Source organism: Mytilus trossulus, chromosome 1 (assembly GCF_036588685.1).
Source record: "Mytilus trossulus isolate FHL-02 chromosome 1, PNRI_Mtr1.1.1.hap1, whole genome shotgun sequence".
Classification (NCBI taxonomy): domain Eukaryota; kingdom Metazoa; phylum Mollusca; class Bivalvia; order Mytilida; family Mytilidae; genus Mytilus; species Mytilus trossulus.
The window spans coordinates 11,526,970-11,553,195 of NC_086373.1; the positions used below are offsets into that span (position 1 = coordinate 11,526,970).

General features: G+C 30.2%; 1 protein-coding gene across 6 annotated transcripts in view; it reads left to right on the forward strand.

Annotated features, from left to right (window-relative positions):
* Nucleotides 1-26,226, forward strand: part of LOC134715165 (neuroglian-like) — a 117,688-nt gene that overhangs the window by 36,608 nt on the left and 54,854 nt on the right. For 4 of the 6 annotated variants that reach the window (XR_010106617.1, XR_010106615.1, XR_010106618.1 and 1 more), the window contains exon 3: nt 17,864-18,023. Coding sequence is in view for 3 of the 6 variants with exons in the window: in XM_063577141.1 (XP_063433211.1) it covers nt 17,957-18,023 (67 nt within the window). In the remaining 3 variants the exon portion in view is untranslated. Of the gene's footprint in view, nt 1-13,541; nt 14,112-17,156; nt 18,024-26,226 lie in introns of those variants that run through there. The other 2 variants (XM_063577165.1, XM_063577150.1) reach the window with 2 other exon arrangements.

Sequence of the window (26,226 nt, forward strand, 5' to 3'; positions counted from 1 at the left end):
ATCTCATCACTATAGTCAAATATATGGTTGCAACCTAATTCTTTACACGTTGCTTTATACTGGCACAGTGATGCTTGGCCTCTGAGACTGGCCAAAAAAGTTCTGATATTTGAACCAGGTGATTGAGTCATCCTGTTCAATTTTATGCGTTGGACTAGTGTGCTTTCTTCTTTGACAGCCAGCCTTTTGATTGCCTTTAAAAGATCTGTCTCTAGCATACTAGCAACATCACCTTGAAGGTCACGCATAATATCTGTACGCAGATTAGTGTCACAGCAGTAGAAAAGGGCTGTAGGCAAGACATTGTCTGTGATCGCCATCCCTGTTTTATACATCTTCCACTGTCTGGTGAATGCAGACCATTGATCTGGATCACATCCTGTGGCTATAGACGGTGGGTCTAATTTTAACTTGTGCGTTGACGGTTGAGCCAGAGGTGGGTGGACGGTTCTGTCATGAATCTGTAGAGCAGTGGTTAGAGCAGCAGCAAATGCTTCATCCAGGTCCTGAGATTTCCAATTACAGCCGTCAATAGGGCACTGTAGAACTGGCATTGTAAATTCACTGTGGTTAAGCTGTTAGTTGAGTATCAGTCATAAATGAGAGTCAACATCTTCCTAGGTTTATAGCTTTAATAATAAGGATGACTGATACCTGAAATGAATACACAGTATATTAGTAAATGATTAGTTAATTATCACACTTAAAGGGTTGTTGACCATTATCACACTTAAAGGGTTGACCATTATCACACTTAAAGGGTTGTTGACCATTATCACACTTAAAGGGTTGACCATTATCACACTTAAAGGGTTGACCACCATTATCACACATAAACGGTTGTTGACCATTATCACACTTAAAGGGTTGTTGACCATTATAACACTTAAAGGGTTGACCATTATCACACTTAAAGGGTTGTTGACCATTATCACACTTAAAGGGTTGACCATTGCAGTTTAGGATGACCATCATACTTCCAAGTCCTATACAAACTGTTTATAATTTTCTATACCACTTCAATTAAGAAATAAGTCTGTCATGCCATACGCTATGCTCATTTGAACTTGGTAAGCATTATATTTGTCAATATCTTTATATTTGTCTTCAGGAAGGTTTAAAAAAGTTCACATGTGTATGCCTACCCATGTAAAAATGAGCACATCGAAGTGCTACTCATTTCTAAACTTTTTGTTTAAAAATTTTACTGTTTTCTTACCTCATCCCCTAATTTTTATAAAGAGTGAGGCATGATATAAAGGTTTTGGTTTAATTGGCAAATTTCTTAGGATTTACAAAAGTATTTTAAAACTATGCAGGTGCAGTGTAAATGATGTTTGAAATATGGGAAAAAAGATGTGCCATAATGTTTACAACTGCTCAACTTAAAAAAAAATATTTTCAATTTTACCAGACAAAATTTTTCCAGTTTAAAGTTGTATCCATTTCTAAAGACTGTACTGTTACAAATTCTTCTATCTACATCATTTATATTTTAATTAAAGGAGGAAAAGGGAAAGTAATTCTAGGTATTTGATAAATATTTGGAAAAATTCCTATACTATTGTACATATCTCAATGTCTTTTCTTTGTTTCCTAGGAATTTTATCTATTTATGTTGAAGAAAGAATTATGTAAATCATTGAATACCATTAAGTAATACTTCAGGGATTTGTGCCAAAAACTATCTGATAGAGAAAAACAGAGAATTTAGATTGAGACAATGCATAGCATTACTAAATTGTTGCCAAATTGAATTGTAAATAACTATTGTCAAACATAATATTGCATTCTTGATAGACAGATCAATCCATAGTTAAAATACACAGGCTCTTTATTTACATACTTTTACTTACATACATCTTGGAATTGAGGTAGCCCCTTCCTACAATCCATTCCAAAATAAACTCAACCAACATGGCTACAATGGCTAAAAACAGATCATAAGAGTAAAGTTCAAATTAATGTCTTATATCTAAGATAAAGGCAACAATGGTATACCGCTGTTCGAAAGTCAAAAATTAATTGAAACAAAAACAAAACCATAAATGATTTAGAAATCTTAAAATTTATAATAGTTTAAATATTCCCAAACATGTTGAGATCTGCCTTTGGTTCTATATCAATATAACTATTAAACTATCTGATGGTCTAGAAAATAAAGACAAGTATATAATGGGTGAAAATATAGGAATTAATTTTTTGGTCTATGTCAACAATGTTAATGCATGGAATTTATCTAATGTTTATATTTCTGTTTGGCAGGAATCATGTGACCTTGACCTCATTTTCATTGTTCATTGGTCAATGATAAGTTTTTGTGGTTAAGTTTGTTTCTTATATACTTTTAAACTTGATACATCAACTATATTTGATCCGTTGAATGATTGTAAAGTGAGCATGTTTGACTGGCAGGGTTCATTTGACCTTGACCTAATATTCATGGTTCATTGGTCAATATATAGTGTTGTTTTGTGTATACTATAAGTAATACTTTATTAAATGTATGGAATGATTCTGAGGTGTACATGTATTTGTGGCTTGTTTTTTTTATTAGAATGACCTTAATTACTTGAATCATGATAAGTTAATTAATATAATACTTGTATTTAAACTTAATATTTAGGGTTATCAACATAAAATCACTGGTTGTATAGAAAGCCAGACACTTTAACCATGTGCACTCTTGTGAATATTGATGTTAGACATCTGCTAGACAAAAACAATCTGTAATCAATCATCATTATATTTCCTCTGTATAAAAATGTTGACAACATTTTGTCTTCCTTTATTACACATTAATATATAAATCTTCCTATTTTTGACCAAATTTTATCTTCCTTTCATTAAGCATTGGTTTATAAATCTTCCTAATTTTGACAAAATGTTGTCTTGCTTTCATTAAGCATTGGTATATAAATCTTCCTATTTTTAGACAATTCAGCCTATAGTGTAATTAGATGAGTATTTGCTCCCAATCAACATTTTGACTATTTATTAGTCTAGCCAAGAATTCCCTTGACAAATCTATTTTATTTGTCAAACATTTTCTGGTGATTTGCACACTGTCATTATATTGTATGTATTGCTTATAATTGCTGCACCAACAAGCATACAGAGTCCATTGATGTAAGAAAAAAACGATCTAATGCCAAGATGCCCGCAGCTTTTTTTTATAATGACACAAGTGGTTATTCCCATTAATGTAAGAGTATTCCATCAAATTCTTTTAAAATGTTGCATGTTCAAGTGAATTAGGAAAAATTTGAAACACTTCATGTTTTCCTGCCACTAATGCATGTGACCATTTCTTTAGGGGGAATCTTATATGCAGTGTCTAAAAGGTTAGAGTTGGTAATCACCTTCTTTGTGGTGTTATTGATTATTGAATGGTTTCGTCAAAGTGTGATGTGTTATTTCTTTTCCTCAGAAGGAATGCGATTGTTTGTACATTATTTAACGATCAGACTTTTAGTCCGTAAGTGAATCTGGTGGATTGATCCGGATTTAAATTGGAGATTGTTTTCTGATATTGGTAGGTAAGAATAGATTGGTTTATAGGTGCTATCATTCAAGCTTGCAATTTTAGATTTGATTTTCCTTTTAAACAAATTAATCAGAATATAAACTAAGATGAGATTCGATAAAAAATAAAAGTAGAATGTTTGCTTTTTAATTTACTTTTTTATAGATTTATTGGTAAAATTTGCTTCCCTCTTTAAATGAATTAAGAACAAGGAAAAAATATGTAAACAAAATACATAATGCTGTGTGCATGTGCTTTTCTGAGAAATGTAACATGAATCGTTCTTAAAATTATGTCACAGTGACTTAATTCTTAAATTTGGTAGTAAGCCTATGATTTTTTTTATATATATTTTCTGAGATTACTATAACTATGTGTTATCATGTTATCTCAGATATTTCTAAAAAGTTACCAATTTTATAACAACAACATTTTGTAAAGAATTTAAAAAAGCCTGAATCACTTATTTTGCACTTGGAGTCTTCATGTGGTATTGTAAAAAAACATAGTTTATACTATAATTCGTAAAATTATAACCAATTGTTTCCTGTGCTAGTCATCATTAAGTATCCCAAAGTGTGACTGATGTTGAAATAAAAAAGTGATTAATTCTTAAATTGATCCAAATTGTCTTATTTATTACATTTTTAACTTACCCATCCTTAAAGAGAATTTTTACTTTGCTGTAATGGTTACTGTCTTAATTTGTTGTCTTAAGTTTTGATAAAGATCAAATCAAGAAAATATCTCATTGTGTAGATTTGATCTTAAAGGTAGTTAAAAATCAGGGCAAAAAAATAAGAAAAGCTCCTCCAGGTGCGGTAATTTCTCGCTACATTGAAGACCTGTTGGTGACCTTCTGCTGTTGTTTTTTCTATGGTCGGGTTGTTGTCTCTTTGACACATTCTCCATTTCCATTCTCAATTTTATTGCAACCAGGTTGGATCCTAAGTTTTAAAAAATCTTTTTTACAAAAAATAATTGATGAAATACTTTTTTTGTTCAAACCAGACTAAAATCATGTAAGAAACTTTCCTAGTTTCAAACCTTTATTTAATGTTGCGTCTTATCAAAAGGCTTGAACAAAGGGGAAATTGTTAAAAACTGATTGTGTTTCTGTAAATTGAAATTAAATATTTTCGGAATAATGCTACTGTTTTGTTTGATATCCATTAAAATGGTGAAGAAAAGCCTGCCATTCTCCCTACCACTACCTAACAATCTCATTCAAAACTAAGCAACCTAAGTAAGATAATTTGATCATTCTTTTATCATTGTGAAAATTGCTACAGATTTTTTTTTAATCTAAAATAAAGATGTTTTGTTGTTTCAAAGGATCAAAATGAATGCCAATCAGTCTACCCTTAAACAGGACTTTAGGTTCTAATCCCATCATTTTCAAGCATGGACCAGTGTTTTTATCTTTAAATTTAAATAGACCAGAATATTTCCAAACAACCAAAGGTGCACATTTCTTTTGTAGACAAATATCTAATTGTACTTAGTTGAACTAATCATAATGTACTATGTACCACTTGGGGTAGATCTTTATATTTTGGGTGGATCCTAAAAATATATTTTTTATCAATTAACTAGATAGTTTAACAGGTACGTCTAATTGTTAGAGAATTAAGACATGTCTTCCATTGACACTAAGTATAAAGATGTGACAGTATCACCATTGTGTAATAATGAGCTGATTCTTTAATGTTCCTAATCTAATTTATGATTGGCAAACATGAAATAGATAGATTTGAGAAGTTTTAATCGGTATTTAGTTTCAGAGCTCATATATATTATTTATAATATGAAAAAGGGAAAGTGTAAGTGGCATGAGATCTGACAGTTAATATTGTTCCTAACAAAATCCTATTACAGACTGGTGTCACATGAAACATTATACATGTAATAGGTTGATGACTTTATTTAGACTAGACATAAAAAGTATGGTAAATCTTGTGGTACTGGATTAGACTTAAATGCTTAAAGCAGGTAAGGAGTATTTTGTAGAATTGGTTGATAAAAGATAAGTCTTTCAATTGGATTTTGATTTCTGCAATCTAAGAAAAACTAATTATTTCTTAAAGCATGATTCTGTAATATGAAACATAAGAATCATATTTAGATTGTATGATATCCATAGTTATGTATTGCTATCTGATATTTTTGCTGCAGTTTTGGGTCTGTAGAGGTAAGTGCTATTTTGAGATTTGTGAAAAAATGGCCTGTCTTGAAACAGCAGATATAAACTCCATATTTCCACAACTGAGGGAATACTTTTATTCACTCCCTGATTCATGAACTCACTCACTCAGGTGAAGAAACCATGTCTAATGCACCCCATAATTCCACCTACTAGATAACAACCTCTTGTTCACTCCCTAATTCCACCTACTAGATAACAACCTCTTGTTCACTCCCTAATTCCACCTACTAGATAACAACCTCTTGTTCACTCCCTAATTCCACCTACTAGATAACAACCTCTTGTTCACTCCCTAATTCCACCTACTAGATAACAACCTCTTGTTCACTCCCTAATTCCACCTACTAGATAACAACCTCTTGTTCACTCCCTAATTCCACCTACTAGATAACAACCTCTTGTTCACTCCCTTATTCCACCTACTAGATAACAACCTCTTGTGCACTCCCTTATTCCACCTACTAGATAACAACCTCTTGTTCACTCCCTAATTCCACCTACTAGATAACAACCTCTTGTTCACTCCCTAATTCCACCTACTAGATAACAACCTCTTGTTCACTCCCTTATTCCACCTACTAGATATAACAACCACTTGTGCACTCCCTTATTCCACCTACTAGATATAACAACCACTTGTGCACTCCCTTATTCCACCTACTCCCCAATTCTGCCAGATATTTCACTCTTTAATTTTGCCAGAGTTGGAAACACCTCTTTTTACACCATTTTCCATCACTGGGGATATTAAAACAATATGAAAATGGATTTTGATTCGTCTGCATAGATCATCTTTCTTACGTAAAATCGTTGAATGGTTTCATCAGTCCTATTTTCATCTTGAATTACATGGCACATTTATGTCTGGTGATAGGTGACCATTTGCGACAATAACAGGACGTTGAACTATTTGATTGTTGTTTTGATCATACTCAGCTTACACACATTTGCTTTACATATACATATAAGGTATATAGAACATATCATTGTGTTGTATTAAAGCAATGATTTTGTTGGGTTTCTGCCTCATTGTTGAGACAAATGTTACCAAACTTTACCTTAATGTTCTGTTGTGTATAGTTTAAGAATTGCATTCAAGGATTTGATGTGTCAGCAAACATGGCTGCTGTTTATATAATAGAAAATAGGGAAATAAAGCAGTTTTTGGCTTGCATAAAAAAAACTAAAGCAGTTCGAGCAAAACTGATATGTGTGTAACTATGATCAGCAGGATAAGATTTTCTCATTCTTAATTTCAAGAAATAGGAATACTGATTTTAGAGTTATTGCCCCCTGAATAAAAAAAATCTCTGTTTTTTTGGCTCATCTCTGAATAAAAAAAATCTCTGTTTTTTTGGCTCATCTCAAAAACTAATAGTAAAAGCAAAACTGACCCTACAGGGTAAAAAATGTGTGGAAGGAATAGGTATAACTCACCTGTAATTTTCAGGAAAATAATCCATATCAGAGTTGTTGCCCTTGTGATGTAACTATTTGCAAATTTCATAAAAAAATTTCGGATTTTATCTTGAAAACTATAGTAGATAAAGAAAATTTGAAACTGTTAAAATGACCTCTACAATAAAATCTACATAAAAGTGACATGAATAAAATCATTAATTGACCCTTTTATGAGTTATCTTTATCAAGTCCTATCTTGCTCTTCTAATTGATTAATATGTTGAAAATAGGCAATTCATTGAAAGATCCTTTTGTTATATATACTTTTTCTCTGTTAAACTTCCAGTTCCTTTAAAAAAAAAAAGGAGGAGGGGAGGAGATACCAAGCTGACAATTGCAGAATTTTTATAGATGACCAATATATCACTATTCCATGCTAAGGAATGCAGACTACTTACTCCACTACTTTGTCCACTCCTATGTAATTACAGGTAATGTCCATCTTGTGTATAATCCTAATTGATTACTTTGTATTGATTATTAATCATGGGGAAGTCATATTTGTATAGGTACTAGCGAACCCAGAAGTGAAATATTCAACTAAATAAAATATTAAATAGGCTTACATGCAGAGTTTGTTGAAAAAAAATCTTAAAATTTACATTTCAGATTCCCTTCCATCCCAAGAAAATTTGATACCCACTAAAATAAATGAAATAACAGTTGATTCCTCCAAAATGACAAGGTTACTTATAATGCCTATATGTTTGATTCTTGATAAATCTTTCAGAATCTAGAAAGTAAACTATCTATTCCTAATATTCCATGACGTGTCCATAACCTGACCATATGATGACAAAACACCTGAGATTAAGAAGATAAATAATTGATTGAAGCAATTTTAATAGTGTGACATTTTTGTCAGTTTTCACAGTCACTACTGAATGGTTTGCTTGAAAAATGGGGGTCATTTCAGCTTTCAACACTCTCAACATATCTAGCTTTGACGGAATCTTCTCAAGTTTGTGGTCTCATGGGATGGCCATCATAAGCTGGAAACAGAAACTAATCAAGTTATGGAAGCAGAAATCGATACCAAAAGTGACAATGTAAAAATGAAGTTGAATTAAGTTTGTCCTTAGACAGTCATATTCAAGTGGTATTATTTGTAGTAAGACATTTAGTTGCAGTTTTGTTGTCAACAATTGTAGTTAGATAGCATTATTATCAGGAAATGCTTATTTTATTGTAGAATATACTTACCATTTCTCTGATTGGCTTTCTCTCGTGGGTTATTTGGCATGATTGTTTTGGAAAAATCAACAGCTTTTTGAAAAAAAGTTCTATTCCATGGTAAATATAAAGACACTGATTAAAGTTTATAGTGGTACTTTCTTTTTAAGTAGACATTATAGATTTGAAATTTATAAATTATATATGCAGGAATAATTCTCTAAAGTGTAATAAAGATACATGATTCCTTTTATAATGTTATGTAATATACTTAGAGAGAAGTACACACTTATACTTATTAATTATTCAGAGTAAAAGATAAGATATTGAAACTGTAATACTATAAATAAATAATTACATTAGATGTATGTTTCATTATAATACGTTATTCTGATTGGCTAATTGCACATCACATGTTATTCCGTAAGCAGTTGCATGAGACAATAACATTTCATTCATGATGACACGAGGTCCCACAATAAAGTGCACAGGTGAATTTAAAAATTTAACTTCATGAAAATCGTGTTTTTATAATCCTAGCTAAAAAATGTAATTATAAGTATTGAATGCTTCTTTTTGTAACTTTATAGGGTTGTAAAAGCGTTGACCGTGCGTACAAAATGTACTTCGGTTAACGCTTTTACACCCCAATCAATTTACAAAAAGAAGCATTCAATTCTTAAATAAAGATGTAAAGTACTCATCAATGATAAGAAGATGACTAACTTTGGAGCTTCTTCATTTAATTTAATTTGCTTCAGAGCTAGCTATTTAAATTTTTTTATTTAACAGTTTATAGAATTCACTCTCAAAATTTGTTTTAAAAGTAACAATCCTATAGAAATTGTACTACATCTAATGTTTGATATTTGAAATATATACTTTACAATTCACACAAACAGGAAAGAAATAGAATGAAAAGTTATTTAAGAATTTGGTCATGATTCAATTGTAATGAGTCTCTTGATTAAACTTTACGTTTTGGGCAAGAGTTATCATCAATGATTAGAAAATCTATCCTAAGACTCAAGACACTTTTTGACCATACATTGTTTCAGTATTTATTCATGTAAAGAAAGTTCAATGCTTTCTGCCTTCAGTTACATTTAGAACTTTGAATGTGCAGACAACTGACTCTGAAAGTTATATCTAAATACAATACAGCTATGAACCTCCTATTGATTGAGATTTAAATCTACAAAAATGATTTATATCTGACTGGAACAAGATGAATTTCCTATTATATTTCTTATTAATAGATCATATTTTTTATCCTACTTTTATTAATGTATCGAAGTCTGTGAGAAAGTAATACTTTTGTCCAATCTATCACAGTAACTATTGTTCCATGATAAATCATCACTATCATCTTATAAAAACAAAGACATTTGGATGTGTTGACAGAATCAATATCTATGGTGACCGTTGTGATGGTCAGTACAGGTCAGACCTTTCAATCATACTTCAGGACTGATTGGATGAAAACTTAATAATCTCCTGCAAGTATAATTGATCTATGCCTAAAGTCAAATGTAAAAATTAATGAAAATTATTGTAAACGGTGAAATCGAAAAAAATAATTTCCTGAGGGTAAATAAAGCTGCACTTCTATAGATTTTGTAATTATATAGAATTACATTCATTTTTACATCCCATGGGATAATTACATATTCTTTTTCACAGTTTGTGTGTAAACAGGTAGTGTTGGAGCTGAATTGTACAAAATAATGGTACCAGGCCATTTATAGTTGTAATTAGGTAATATTCTGAGCAAGGACAGAAAATATGCTCAAGGACATAGCAATCATTATTTTCAAATAGGTTATATTGACATTGTGTTCATATAACTTTTATAGACTCTGATGGATGTTGATTTAGCTAAGAATTCAGACATGTTGTATAGTCTTCTGTCAATTGTTAAAAGATGTTTGATGCCTTCAGATGTATTTTGGTTATTTTTGTTGTTAGTTTGCTGTTTCATTGAGGTATACCTGACTCGTCCTTTCATTCATATGTACCTTGTATCAGACTAATAAAAGACATAGTCATGTATATTTTTAGTGTATTCAGTTGTCGATAATACCAAAGGAGTTAGTGTCGTAATATTGAATATCTGCGATGATAGATAGTCTGTCTTTGAAAGCTAAACAACAATAACAATCGATTGTGTTTTTAATATTATCAGATTATCTTGAAAAATAATCGATACTGTCAAATAAAGTTATTTGAAATTATTTTATTTTGTTTTGGTCATATTTATTTTATTTTAATGATAAGATTCAGGATAAAGTTAGACCACTAATAATATGATAAATGCTTTTAAGACATCAGCATGTCTTTGGTTTCTGTACAATTTATATCTTTGTAGCAGTATATTTACCAAAATTGGTTTGACAATGCCTCATTAGATGAGAGGCAAACCTTAACAAATTTGGGTCAAAAGGTCAAGGTCACAACAGTTATTAATACACTAAAATATCAATCAATTAATAAAATTGTGGTTTCTAAATGACAATTTTTGAACTATATAATTTTAACAAGATTTATTTCAAGACTCACTGGGTGAGGATATTTCGTATTAAGATTGGGATCATAGGTCAAGATCACAGCAGCTGTTAGTAGGCTAAAATTCTGTCACATAGTAGAGACTAATGCCTGGTGTTAAGTCAGTGTTGATAACAGCAGTTTTCACATTTTTTCAAGTTTGTGATTGGGTAAGTTTGAGGAATAGCACTAATTAATGGTTCATTATAATATTTGGTAGGGTAGCACATCTTATTTCCATGGAGATAACTTGGCCCCAGCCTCCTTGAAGTCATTGGCCCTTGACATTGAAAATTTAGCATTTTTTATAAAATTCGGTTTAATAGAATATAATGAAATAATGCTTTCTTGCTTATAAGCAGTCTGATAATAAAAATAACCTAATTGATTTTTTATCCTTCAATAGACAATTCAACTAGTAAAAGGAACTCTCAGACATCAAGTCTCAAATGGCAGAACATTAGAACAATATTCAATTCTTTTTTTCTTTTTATTTGAAAAATAATGATGAAAATATCCAATAAATAAGAACTGTAACTATACACTAATACCATTCTTATTGAACCAGCAGCTTAAAATAGTTGTTATGAGCAAGGACAATGGCTATTGATATTTCAATTAAAGATATGAATTCAAGAGATTCAGTATTAACTGAGGGAGAAAATCTCTCTCGCTGACCACAGATGTGGACTTGTTAGCCAAAGTAAACACTTAGTTAAAGCCAATCTAATAGAATTTGTGAGGTAATTACCAGAGGGATTTGGTTGTGGTAATCCATTAGGATCAAGAATACATCAGAATTATCAGCTTTCTCCGGACTGACGGATCACAAATACATCAGTTGTGGAAATGGACATTTCTCAACTTACATTAAAATGACATTTCTTGTAAGAAGTCGGTTGGACAGGATTAGATATAAACTGGTCATTTTCTATAATGTAAATTTTCATAATTACATCTCTTCTTAAAGTGCTAGCTGTGCACCGATTGTCATTTATTTCAGACAAAATGACCAGTATTTAGTTTGCATTTTTTTCAGCAAAAATCAATCTAAGACGGAAATAATATAACTGGACATTTCCTTGCCGTTTGTCAATAGATTTTTACATGGGAGTGGTGATCTTGGGTCAATATAGAAAAAGACAAATTAGACAGTTCAATTAGATAGCTGTATGACATTTCATGACAGATTATTTAAGGATTTTGTCAAATTCACATTTATGGAAGGTTGGAGAGTAGAAATTTCTCTATTGTCTCCCATACAAAACCAGTTGATTGACTGTCTCCTGTTTATTCCAGTTGATAAAACATCTAATTAATCATGTCATATTTTGGCTGTTTTTTAACATTTATATTGATTTGAGTTGCAGTCTTCAATGTATTGATTTATTAGGCTTCATTGGTTTCTTGTAAATCCTTGCCAATGTGGTGTCATCTGTTGGTAACAGGAACTGATTTAAAGGATTAAAAGTGCAGAAAAAGATGAACTATAAATAAGATATTGTTAATTGATTTACCTTACAGTTATTTATCGAATGTATTGTATTTTTAGCTGTTTGACCTCTTTTCACACATTTTTTTTTTATGTCTTTCAATTTTTCTAATAATACAAAGAATTTAAATTAAAATTTTTATATGAATAAATTTATTGTTCATTATTTATCAGTTATTTGTAAAAAGATAAATTTTACTTGGATGACCTCGATTTCAATTGATTCTTTATCATTCTTTATCCAATTGTTATTTCTGTTGTCATTGAAGCTAAGAGTCAATATGAAGTGTTTCTTTAAAAACTAATATAAAAGGAAGTAATATAAAGTTCCTTTGATTTTGAAACTTTTATGTAATGTCATATGATTTATATGTGACAAAGTAGCTGAAAATCCGTATGAAAGTTTACATATAGCAAACTAATACTGCATGGAAAAATATTTTGTAAGTCAATTTGTGATCTGGTTTACCAGTGGTGGATCTTATCCAGGGTTGGAACCCCCTTTTTTTTTATGAGCAATGCTTTTGAATGGGGACATATGGTTGGAACCCCCCTTTTAAAAATGACTGGATTTGCCCCTGTCCACTATCAACGATCATGCTTGAAATGTGATGTCAGTCCTGATTATCTACCACTGATAAGCCAGGGGCCAATAAGACACTATCTGGTCAAACCAAAATTAATTTAATTGTTTTTATTTCTATTTAAAAGCAATGACCAGAACTGGACTATAATCATCATTGTCAAGGTGTTAAAACTGGCAGTCCTTTGTATTCTGAAAAATTTACAGGTGTCGCTGTAGCAGAGGGGGTTGGTGTTTATAAATACTTTAATTATACCTTTAATATAAACCTCGAACAAAGACTTGTATCATCTAGACCTTAATCGGATCACGTCTTTAACTTGTGAAATAGCTTTTAGAACTAAACAGCTATTTACAGACTCATGTCAGCCTCCCTCGAGGGTTAGAAATTATCTGTACAGAAAATTTTTAAGTGAACAAGAGTAGTATTATATTGGTTATAGAGATGGAACTCTTTAGTAAAATCAATTTTCATCTAGAGGAAATAAAGTTAAACAAGCTGAGGGATGTTTTTCTTGATGAAATCTCATTGTCGTAATATGTAATGAGTGAAAAGTCATCCATGTATGCATCATTGATTGTCAACACACGACACACGCGACAGTGTATAGAAATCACCTGCACGCTAACTCTCTCTGGTCCAAGATTCCATTGTTAGGGTCATATTGATTGGCTTATAACTTGAAGTGATGTACAAAGATAATGTCTATTTACATAGGACATGTATAGTTCTCATTACATAAAATCACCAACTTTTTTAACTTACGATCGTAATGAGGCTTAATTGATTTTGATCGAAAAACTGATCAGAATTATTAGAATATTTATCCAAGTGCAAGCGAGTATGGATACTTTATGAAGTTTAATGGGTTTCAATTGAAAAGAGATGAAATATATAAAAGTATTGGTTTTTCGGCTCATTTGAAGTAAATGAAAAGTTTCAATTGATTCTGATCACAGTACGATTCAGTATAAATTGTATTTTTGTTTAAGCTTTGTATTGACCATGGAAAATCTTCTATGGCTTATTTGGACTATTGTTAAGTACTTATATATTGGATTGTGATACCGATTGTATTCAGATACATCAATTAGGATTATATTGGAAGTTCAGCCACAATACTTGGTAAGGTATTAAATTTCTTAGCAAGTACATGATATGTCTTTTCAAATACAGTGTTACATATAGATAGACGTAGTTTATATGCTTTTTTATGATTTATTTTTCTTAACAATATTTGTTCATTTAGATAATTTCAAGGAGGTAGTCAAAAACCACAAGACAAAGGACAAACCCTGGCAAAAAAAATAATTTAAAAACGATAGACATACAAAACAGTCCACAAATGAGTATACCAAAAAGTGATGATTCAGCAACATTGGATCCCTTAAAACCAAGGTACAAAAGCAGCTTAGAGTAAAAGTTGTAGGAATCAAGAAGGAATAAATGACAGATAGTTTGTTAACTCTCCTTTCAACCATAGTTTACAGGTTTTTATGCTCGATTTAAGGGCATTATGTTTTTATGCCCCACCTACGATAGTAGAGGGGCATTATGTTTTCTGGTCTGTGCCTCCGTTCGTTCGGTCGTTCGTTCGTTCGTCCGTCTGTGTGTCCGTCTGTGCATCTGTTCGTCCTACTTTTGGTTAAAGTTTTTGGTCAAGGTAGTTTTTGATGAAGTTGAAGTCCAATCAATTTGAAACTAAGTACAAATGTTCCCCATGATATGATCTTTCTAATTTTTATGCCAAATTATAGATTTGACACCAATTTCATGGTCCACTGAACATAGAAAATGATCATGCGAAGTTCAGGTTAAAGTTTTTGGTCAAGGTAGTTTTTGATGAAGCTAAAGTTACATCAACTTGAAACTTAGTACACATGTTCCCTATGACATGATTTTTCTAATTCTAATTCCAAATTAAAGTTCTGACCCCAATTTTCACGGTCCACTGAACACAGAAAATGATAGTGTGAGTGGGGCATCCGTGTACTATGGCTACATTCTTGTTTGGTCTAGCTATAAAGCTGTTCCTCCATTTGTTTGTCCATTTGTTTGTCCCTCTGTTTGTCTGTCTTCCCTGTTCGAGGTTAAAGTTTTTGGTCAAGATAGTATTTGATGAAGTTGAAATCCAATCAACTTGAAATTTGGTACACATATTCCCTAGGATATGATCTTTCTTATTTTAATGCCAAATTTGAGTTTTGATCTCAATTTCATGGTCCACACAACATGAGAAAATGAGAGTTCGAGTGGGGCATCCATATACTATGGACACATTCTTGTTTTATTTGTTCACTGTTGATGAAGGAAATAAACAGACCAAAGTAAATACATGTTTTGTGTGCTTTGAGTGAGTATCTCTAATGAAACTGTTTGACTTACTTCTGCTTTGGAATAAAATATTGGTTTAATCATGATTCTTTTAATTTTTTCAAATTACAAACATAGTCCGGAGACAGATATCATATTTAATCCCTAGAATTAAACCATTTACCTCTCTTCCTGATTTACTATTCAAATATTGACAGAATTGATCTCCAAAAGGCATGTGTTGACAATTGTCCAGATTTCCTGAAACAAAAAATGCTGAATTCACATGAATTCATGCACTGGTTGAATTAGTTTAATCTGATTTTTTATTATATTTGTAGTAAGGATTATTATAAAGGAATTGTTTCTGTTTAAACAAAGATTGTAAGAATGTGTCCATAGAAGTGTACAGTAATATCCTGGCTGAAGTGTGTCCGTAAACATTCCGTCCTTGGAATATTGATGGTCGTCATTGAAATGTTTCTGATTAATTGTGGCTGACATGGGCAACAGGAAATTATAATGTCATAGTAATATTTCTTACAATTTGCAAATTTTTTACATGAAGTGTATAGTTTCTTAAGAAATACTTTAATAGGACTATATATATAACCCATTATTAGGAATTTAGAATAATAAGAATTTAATAGGAAAATCATTTGTTCGATTGAAAAAATTTAAGAGCAATGTATAGATTTAAATTTGTAATAAAAAAACAACTGATGTTATCAAATAAACTAAAAGATAAGTTCGTTAAAAGCCAAATCATTTCAGTATGCAAAACAACAATACATTGTAATAAAGATCTAGATGAAAAGTTGACAATGACGGCTATTTTCGACCTAAGCTGCAATTAATAGTGGTCTGCAAGTGTAGGAACAGAATTTCAATCTATAGCTAATTTAGCCTAAGTTAAGTAATTCTTTAGCAATGTCAAGTTCATTCTGCATCTAACTGTATCACAGACATATACCATATAAATCCTTGTAGCTCTAATCAGGAAGACTAGTCTATATTGGATCATTCGCTAGCATCATTATTCTTATAAAATCATTTTACTTTGTTAATATCATATTTCAGTAATAAAAACAATTTATGAATTATTGATATCACTTTTTTTATGATATCAACTTTATGAATTATTTTTTTTCTATTGTTGACAATGGAACATTATTGTTATGCATGGACAGCTATATCAACAGCTGGGCAGGTCTCTCAGTGAACCATCAGTCAAGATTGAATCAAAAACCAGTTTTCCTTGATCATTATGATATAAATACTGATAATGTCAACATTATAAGTTTACTAAACAATAATGTTCTATCTTTTATTTTGATCTGGATTGACAGGACTTGTTGTATAGCTTTATTCTTGTGTTCATAGGTGGGCAGATGTTTTTGGACTTTTGTATTTTTATTCATCAAATCATGCTTCAATTTTTCAATAAATTAAACATTGTAATATATATATCAACATCAGAGACCATCTGAACTGAAACATTACAATTAACAACTATGTATAATTATGAAAAATGGAAGCATCTGAACTGAAACATCACAATTGCAATGTTTCAATTTTTCATAAAATAAATGTAGTTGTTTAATTGTGATATTTCTGTCTCAGACCTTATATAATATGTAATAAACTGAATACATAATTATCAATTTTTAATTACCTATTTTTCATCTTTCTCTTTTATATATGTTTGCAAAACTCGCTTGAATAATCACAGGGCAATGATGAATAGAAACAATTTAATTATTCAATTTTAATTTGAAACATTACCTGATGTTTTCAAAGTGATAACAATTACCTACAGTGTGTAAAACATCAATTTACGCACTGTCATTATCTATCTTAAATATTTCATTAGGAATATATGATGTATTCAATTGGAAACATTTAATTTTTAAATCGTTAACAATTTGTAGAAATAAAATCGTTTCTTCATAGAGCGTAAAAATGAATTTGAATTCCGGAAAATTGAGGTCCATATCAAATTATTCTTATTGAAAATTGAAAAAAAATATTGTTATTTTGTCATAGCTCATTTAAGTCTACAAAAGCAAACAGTTGAGGATATGATTTAACCAAATGAGGCATACATTTGATCAACTAAGATTTTGATCAAGATTATTAGAGAACTTGGTCGTGAGTCACATGCAATTACACAGGAAACAAAGCTTGGTCATAATGCATCGCTGTTTGTCACAGCAGCTAAAACACTTGATTAGTGTTTGAAATCAATTTACTATACATAATCATAACACCTTACAAAAGGTTATAAAGTAACTGATACAAATGTCATCGGCAAAATATTTTCAATGTTATGACAGAATTAAAAACGGAAAAGAAAATTTAAAGGACACATGGTTTAAAATACTATAAGAAGTGTGACTCAATCGCTTAATACATCATTGTCACCATCGTGTGCCATAGGCATGGACTTTACCCTGATTGGCTCTCTCCAGCAGTAAAGATCTCTCTCGTACAAATTGATCTCAAGGATAGCCTAAAGGGAGGAAAATTTCTTAATGACGAGCATATTGAATTCTGTTTTTCAGATTAGAGAATGAATTTTGGAGGATGATTATAAAAAGATAAAATTTGAAGACAACTGTTCCATCTAATGGAGAAAGTGGATTAAAAATTCAAAAATGTGGAAATTGGTGTATTTAACGGATTTGTTTATTTGGTGGTGGCTTATTATTTCCATAGTAACAGGTAAGCTTTATCAAATTTGTTGTAAAGCAGGAAATCTGACTTCAATTCTTATAAAGGATCAAATTGTTAACAAAAAAATATTGATTTTGATGAAATGGAAATTGATTCTTATAATCTGAAGATTTATTTCCTGTCATATTTTATGAATCAAAAACACAGCTTACACGAAGCCCCAGCAACAGATTGAAGTGACGTTGAAAACTAACAGAGGACCACACGTTCATGCATATATAGTGTCTGGATGAAAAATTATATACATATAATATATATAATGGTGAAAGTTTTAACTTTAAATTTTTACCTTTGAGGATGAATGTTTATATATCTTTTTGATTATTATGTAAAGATAACATCAGATAAAACTTTAGCTATCAGACAATCACTGATATATCTGTACATTTGATGTTTGAATGGTAAAACAGATTGCCTTTCATATCATCATTTATAAAGATTAAATTTTTATGTCACATTTCATATTTTTGATCTCTTTTGATGTTATTGTGAGGACCTCAACACCCTTTTATTTATTATCGAACTAGTTTTTGTATAAAATAGGATTTTTTGTGAAATGAATGGTAGATTTGGTAACATTATTTTACCAATTTAATTAAGCTTGAAATTGAAATCTGGTTTTAATTTTCAAAATGACATATTTAGTTGATGGGTAATGGATATTTGTAATTCAGAAACATCTAATGGAAGTTCAATGCAATTAAAATTTTATTGACTTAAACCTGTTTTCCTTGGAAATTGACAAAAATGCAAAATAATGGGATTATTTGTTACTATCGCTATTTTTCATCAATTAAGGAATAGCATTGTGAGAACAAGCATGTTTAACTGTAAGTTAGGGGAGGTGTTACTCTACTTATCTCAGGTGTTGTGTAGTTTATATTTGGTATTTAGGTAACACTTGTAAGATACATCTCAATAAAAATACAAATTGATGGATATCTTTCGTGTCATTTTAATCAGGGTTTTTTTTTCAATCGATCTTTCAAAACATGATCACTTCTTGTTTTGGGATTCATATTGTATGACGACATCTGTTGTTTAAAAGACTCTTTATTGATCTTTGCAAGTCTTCTTGTTTTTGTTTTTTTGATGGGTTGCTGTCTCATTAGAATATACCAGGCCAGTATCTCAAATTTTGCTTTAATATGCATCAAGGACTATTGACAATGGTTTGAAAAAGATGTGGTATGATTGCCAATGAGACAACTATCCACAAAAGACACACATTATACTGTTTAAATATCTTTGCTCTCTCTGTTCTGATTGAGTAAGCTTAATCTTGTAACTAACCACTGTGAGCAAGCAAGCATAGGCTATCTATAATTCCACCGTGAGCAAGCAAGCATAGGCTGTCTATAATTCCTCCGTGAGCAAGCAAGCATAGGCTGTCTATAATTCCTCCGTGAGCAAGCAAGCATAGGCTGTCTATAATTCCTCCATGAGCATCCAAGCATAGGCTGTCTATAATTCCTCTATTTATCTTCACTTTAGAAGCTGTACTAAGAAACTGCATCTGTTTATTTTGTAAATTAATAACATGGTAGTCATATTTAGTCAAAATCTATCCAGCTGTGTTTTACACCAATTTACTAGTTTTAATTAGGTTTAAAGTTTTCAATTTATTCTGTCTTCAGCTGTTGCTTTTTGAACTTTATAAGTCATGTAATGCTAAATACCCATTTTATTTGTTGAAATTAATCCAATTTTTTAATTCTTTATTTAAAACATATTTCACATGCTATCTTTTGTCAATTTTTAAATATGATATACAACATCTGTTTGAAGTTATACTTACCTGAAGAACACCTGTTTAACGATTTGTTTCATCTTTCCTTTGATGTTTACCTGATCATGTTTAAAGTTTCAATACTTATTGTTTATATCTACATAATGCTGTGCTATTGTATTTATTAGGATTATTGTAAATCATTGCATTGCATATTCACATGCATATACAGTGATGGGCATTTGATGATAAAAGTTGGCCCTTTTCTCTGCTTGAGGTCTAGTAAGGGAACTAGATATCTACTAGATTTTTGGTAACATTACATGACTTTCTAGATGACTTTCTCAATGCAGTGTACATTTTATCTCCTATGTCCTTTTATAATTCATAATTCTGCCTTTTTGTATTCAAGATTTTGTTTACCAATCTGAACATAAGTAATTGAATTAAACTTAGAATAAACTTGCAAGATGCTCCTTAACTAAAGCAAAAAGCCAAAAATATATAAAGAAAATTTCACCCATGTGTTTATTCTGGTTCTAATTTTGTTGGCTGGTATCCTGATTGATGTAAGATAGTTACATATGAACAGGAACAGTTTACGGACTCTTAGAAACTTTGTAACATTTGAATCATTTTAAAAATCAAAGGGATTTTGTATTTGATCAGTTCATTATAAATACTGTTACACTTATTAGTATTTACCAGAAGGTACAATGTTAACGTGTTCATCTGTTCTAATTGTACATGCAATTATTCCTGTAAAAATGCATTGTTAATTTTATTAAAAACATCCCTAGAAACAAGTTTTGTAGTTTGACAATAAAATAGATAATTGATTTCTTGTTTGATTAATACCTATAGGCTAGTTGTCATCTGTATGAATAATTTTTATTTCTAGTTTTTAGGTTTTTTTGGGGTTTTTTTTTGGGGGGGGGGGTCAGGGGAGGGTGAATTTGTATGATTTGAGTGATTGCCTTACATTTGATAAACTAACTTTAGTTATTTCACTCATGTCAATGGAATTTATTTATCCTTAGGGATTTATTTGTTAAAAAAATAATAACATTATGATTGGGTTACCAATTTGTTTTTAATATTTATGAAATGTTTATGAATGATGTAGGTTTCATATGACACATTGTGACAATATATTTCAGTCTTATTTTCTTTGGTAAAACTAGAAGTGTGTCCTCCTGACCTTACAAGGAAGGTTAAGATGGTACCAAGCACCTTAACTAAAATTAATTTGTCTTGTTTAATTTTCATAAAGATATGATAAATTATTTAATTTGACCCTTTGACAAAAATATAAATTTCAAAAAACTTGAACTGTTACACACTCTATCAGAAAATTACATAGGATATATAACAGTTTGACAATCACTAATTTTGATAATATTTGATAATATTTCCTTACAATGAAATGTGATTATAAAAGGTTCAGGTTATTTTTACAGAGTTATCTCCCTGTAGTGTTATGTACAATACCACATTAGCGATGTTTAATATTTTAATAAAAAGCATCATATTTTAAAGACATCTTTTTAGGGCAACAAGCAAATATTTAGAAATTATGGAATCTGACCATGGGATGTTTATTTTTCTGTTTACATCTTATTTCATAACAGGTGTTTTAATCATGGGAAAATATTTACTTCTAGATCCAAACATTGATTATAGTAAAAATTATAGTTAAAAACCCAAAGTAGCCCATCAGATTATGGACTGCAACATAGATTTGACAGTGCTGTATTTATGTGTTTTATTGCTGCAGTTGTACACCTTATTTTACTGATAAGAATGACTATTTATGTAATACCAGTAACTTACTGTTTGTAATTACTCAGCCAATCACTGATGGTAAAGATTTTAAAAGCAGTGGTAAACAAATTTTAATGGTTTCATTAAGTGCAGTTCGAAATAGTTTTTTTGTTAAAATAGGACTGAAAAACCTTGTTTCTAAATTAAATTTGTTTTTGAATTTGATTTGTTGACTGCCATTTGTCTTCCTGTAAACTGTGGAAGAGGAAGTGTTCTTTCCTTAATGATATTGATTGTGATAAGGCCTTGTTTAAAAAGTACAGCATAACCTGGGTTAAGGAGAGAATTAGCATCATTCTCTTGGGTAACACAACTTAAACATTTTTCAATGTTCCCTAATTTAATAGGAAGTGACCTCTCCACATTGAATTTATATTTAAATTTATGTTGGGCATTGTACAACAATGTGTTTTCTTGTACATTTTTTATAACATTATGTGAAATCCCCTCAAAGGTGCAGCCACTGATATTACAGTGTTTAGACATGATTTCATATCAACAGATATAGAATCTGTGAGAGTGAGTTTTACATATTGTAAAGATATTAACATTCCAATGTTGAAGACCCATCTGTTGACCTATAATTCCTTTGTTGCTTTGTGCTGTTGGATTGCTGTCTAACTGATATATACAAAGCATCTTCTTATTTCAACACTAAATTTACTATAGTGAAATAAAAAAAAATCATTTTCATTTAAATTCTGAGAAAGCAGGAAAATCCTTAATATTTGGAAATCCTTTCTTTATACTTATTTAATGTTTGGTGTAGAAGATTTATAGCCATATAACATCAATTTAATTATTTCATAAAGCTTAAACAGCAATCTTCATATTAAGTACATATCTTATTGCCTAATGATAGTCAATTCCCCATAGGCTCCTAAACTGGTATCCCTTCACATTATTACATTGCCTCATAAACTTGAAGCCCTTATGAACATTTGACTTTTTACTCTCTACATAATTAGGCTCCTTAGTCTGTGTCCCTTCAGAATGTTAGACTTTTATTCTGTTCTTACCTGTTTAAGTTAAAAAAAAGAAAAAGGTTTAAATAATGTGTCACATTGTGTGTGAAGTATTTGTATTGTTATTGTACATTTTGTTCAACTTTCCAGTTATTTCTAGTTTTTATGGTCACAAATATTTTTAATAATTTTATTTCCTTTGTGAGGTAAGAGTTTATAAAAATATTTTCTTACTTCTACAAGTTAGCCATCTGTAGGGGTTTTAACGGTGTAAAAGTTTTAATGCCACAAGGGCTGTAATCAATTATTGAATTGAAAAGCGAACATTTTAATACAATTATCTTCAGATTTTCTAATGATGAAACTAGCCTCTGGCTATGTCAGTTATAATGATCATTGTCAAGGGATGGTGTTATGACATTAAAATGTATGAATTATGTGATAATCAGTAATGCTTGTAGGATTTATTTTACAACATTTTAACGTAAATAGTTAAAATCGTTAAATCTTTGTATCTTGGTTGAATATGGAATTATTAAAGTTTGTCTTGCAAAATATTTTTTTCATCAGGTTTTTTGTTCATTCTCATATTGTTTTTTGTACCAAATTTTCGCGTAAAATCTTAGTGAAGATTTGTTCCTATTGACTTTTTCCCTGGTTTTCAATTGAGAACATTTTTAGACCTGATTTTCATTCAAACTAATGCAGCATTATTCTGAAGAATAATGAAGGCAGATTTAAATGATTGAATAAAACATCTTAGCCAATCCAATCAATATTAATTAGGCTACAATAATATTATCATTGTCCCTGATGGCTTTCTTTCCAAAGTTCATAATATTGAATTAGGGTTTAAATTTAAAGATAACTGCATCAATTTACAGACGGAAAAAAATGTCACATCTGGTCTAAGTTTGAAATTTGACTTGAATGACAATTTTTTTTATTTAAAGCTTTCTTTGGAATTGGACAATGTTTTAAGTTCTTTTCTAAGCTTATTGCTGAAATGTCATCCTTAATATTGGTTAAATAATTAAATTTTTGGGATACATGATACCATCATCCATAATGATACCTTTTAACTTATCATCTTAAAAGAATAACAATGTTCTACCGTATACGGCTTCCAAAATTTCTATCTCAACAACATTAAAAAAGACAGTTTATTTGCGTTTTTCTTAACATGTGACATTATATTTTGTTCATATTTACTTGTCCTGATTGCTATGTAAAAATCTTCTGATAATAAAGTTTAAGTGAATTTATCATTCCGATTAAAAACAAAGATTAAAACTTATAATTTACTCCTTGTTGTTTGGTATTTGGTTTCCAATTATAAAAAGCTTTTTCTTGTTAGTTACCAGGTTTATTGCATGACAACAAAATTCCTAATTTATTTTTTAAGACAGGAAAGTGTATTTTTTAATTAGAATTTTTCTGATAATCAATAAGTGGGACAACTTGCTTTAGTTTAAATCAATAGACTAGTCTCATCCAACCTGTCAAATGAAAGTGAAAAAAATAGGAGCTTTAATAATTATATTTATTTTCTTAGCAAATTAATTGTTGTTTTTCAAAATAAAAGTCATCATAGCTAGGTGTGAAACATAGTAGTTCTCTGAAATATGATAATTTTCTAGTAGTTCTCTGGAATATGGTTATTTCCTAGTAGTTCTCTGAAATATGATAATTTCCTAGTAGTTCTCTGAAATATGGTAATTTCCTAGTAGTTCTCTGAAATATTATAATTTCCTAGTAGTTCTCTGAAATATGATAATTTCCAAGTACCGTAGTTCTCTGAAATATGATAATTTCCTAGCAGTTCTCTGAAATATGATAATTTCCTAGTAGTTCTCTGAAATATGGTAATTTCCAAGTAGTTCTCTGAATTATGGTAATTTTCTAGTAGTTCTCAGAAATATGGTCATTTTCTAATAGTTCTCTGAAATATAGTAATTTCCTAGTAGTTCTCTGAAATATGGTAATTTTCTAGTAGTTCTCTGAAATTTGGTTATTTTCTAGTAGCTTTCTGAAATATGGTAATTTCTAGTAGCTTTATGAAGTATGGTAATTTCTAGTAGCTTTCTGAAATATGGTAATTTCTTAGTAGTTCTCTGAATTATGGTAATTTCTAGTAGCTTTCTGAAATTATGGAAATTTCCTAGTAGTTCCATGAATTATGTTTATTTTCTAGTAGTTCTATAAAATGTGGTTATTTTCTAGTAATTCTCTGAAAAGTAGTAATTTCCTAGTAGATCTCTGAAATTATGGTAATTTCCTAGTAGTTCTCTGAAATATTGTTATTTTGAGTAGTTCTCTGAAATATTGTTATTTCGTAGTAGTTCTCTGAAATATGGTTATTTCCTAGTAGTTCTCTTAAATATAGTAATTCCCTAAAAGTTTTATGAAATTTTGAATTTCTCTGATATATGGTTACTTACAAGTAGTTCTCTGAAATAAGGCAATTCTAAGCTGTTCTCTGATTTCTGTTAATTTAATATCTAATATACAGTTTACCGGTTATTTCCAAGTTATTTGAAATATGGTTATTTCTCTGATAAATTGTTATTTCACAGAAGTTTTCTGAAATTTTGTTATTTTAAAGGATTTCTAGAATGGATATATATGGTTACTTTCCAACATAAAAATCTCTTTTATATGGCTATGGCTCTTATATATGGCTGTTTCCAGGGCTGTTTATTAGTATTATATATTTAGAATGTTGGAATAAGGTTGTATAATGTATATATCAGCTGCAAATCCATTTTTCTCTGATTAAAAATTGAAAATATATGGTCATCATGACTTTACACATTATCATATGACAGACAAAGAGTTTTTATTTGTTATTATAAGCAAGAAAATATATTCAATTCTTAACAATGTCAAATGTCTCTATTCAAATTTTTAGGACAATATTAGTATCGCATAGAGAGAAATTTTCATTCACAACTCCTGAAGTCCAATGTTCATTCAAAATATAGAATTTTAATTTAAATGTTTAAAATATGACACTATAATTGGTGGGTGTTTTGGAAAAGAGGGTAATAATAGTTTGTCGCCTACTGTTGCTCCTGGTGTCAATAATTTAATTCTGATAACAAGGAGTAAACCATAAGCAATTCATGTAATATTATACAAAATAATGATCATAGAGAAATAGGTGTTATTAAATACATCGTAAGGCAGATGTCACATTTAAACTTAAATGAAATATTTTGGCTTTTTGTATTATAAATATCAAATTTCTAATAAGCAAGATATAAAGTACACAATTTGAATGCATTTTATGCAAGATATTAAAAATTATTGATTTTCGCTTTGCAATTTCTTAAAAGAGATAAAAAGATTACATAATTATCCTTACAAACACCTTGTTGGCGTGTTTCTCACTAATTAAGATGTTAAGATATACTTGAAGTAGACTTGTTGACAAATTTGATGAAATAATTCGGAGCTAAATTGTGTCTGACACCTTAATGACACACAATGATATTAATCTTATATTGGTATATATAATCAGTCAAATCATGCATATACGTAATGTAAATTTTCTTACTTAAAAGGAAACCAATATGTCATGATAAAGCAAATTATTCCAAGGAAGTCTTATAGCAAGTAACAGTGTCTTTAAGATTGATTTGCCACAGCACAGTTAAAACATCTGATGAAA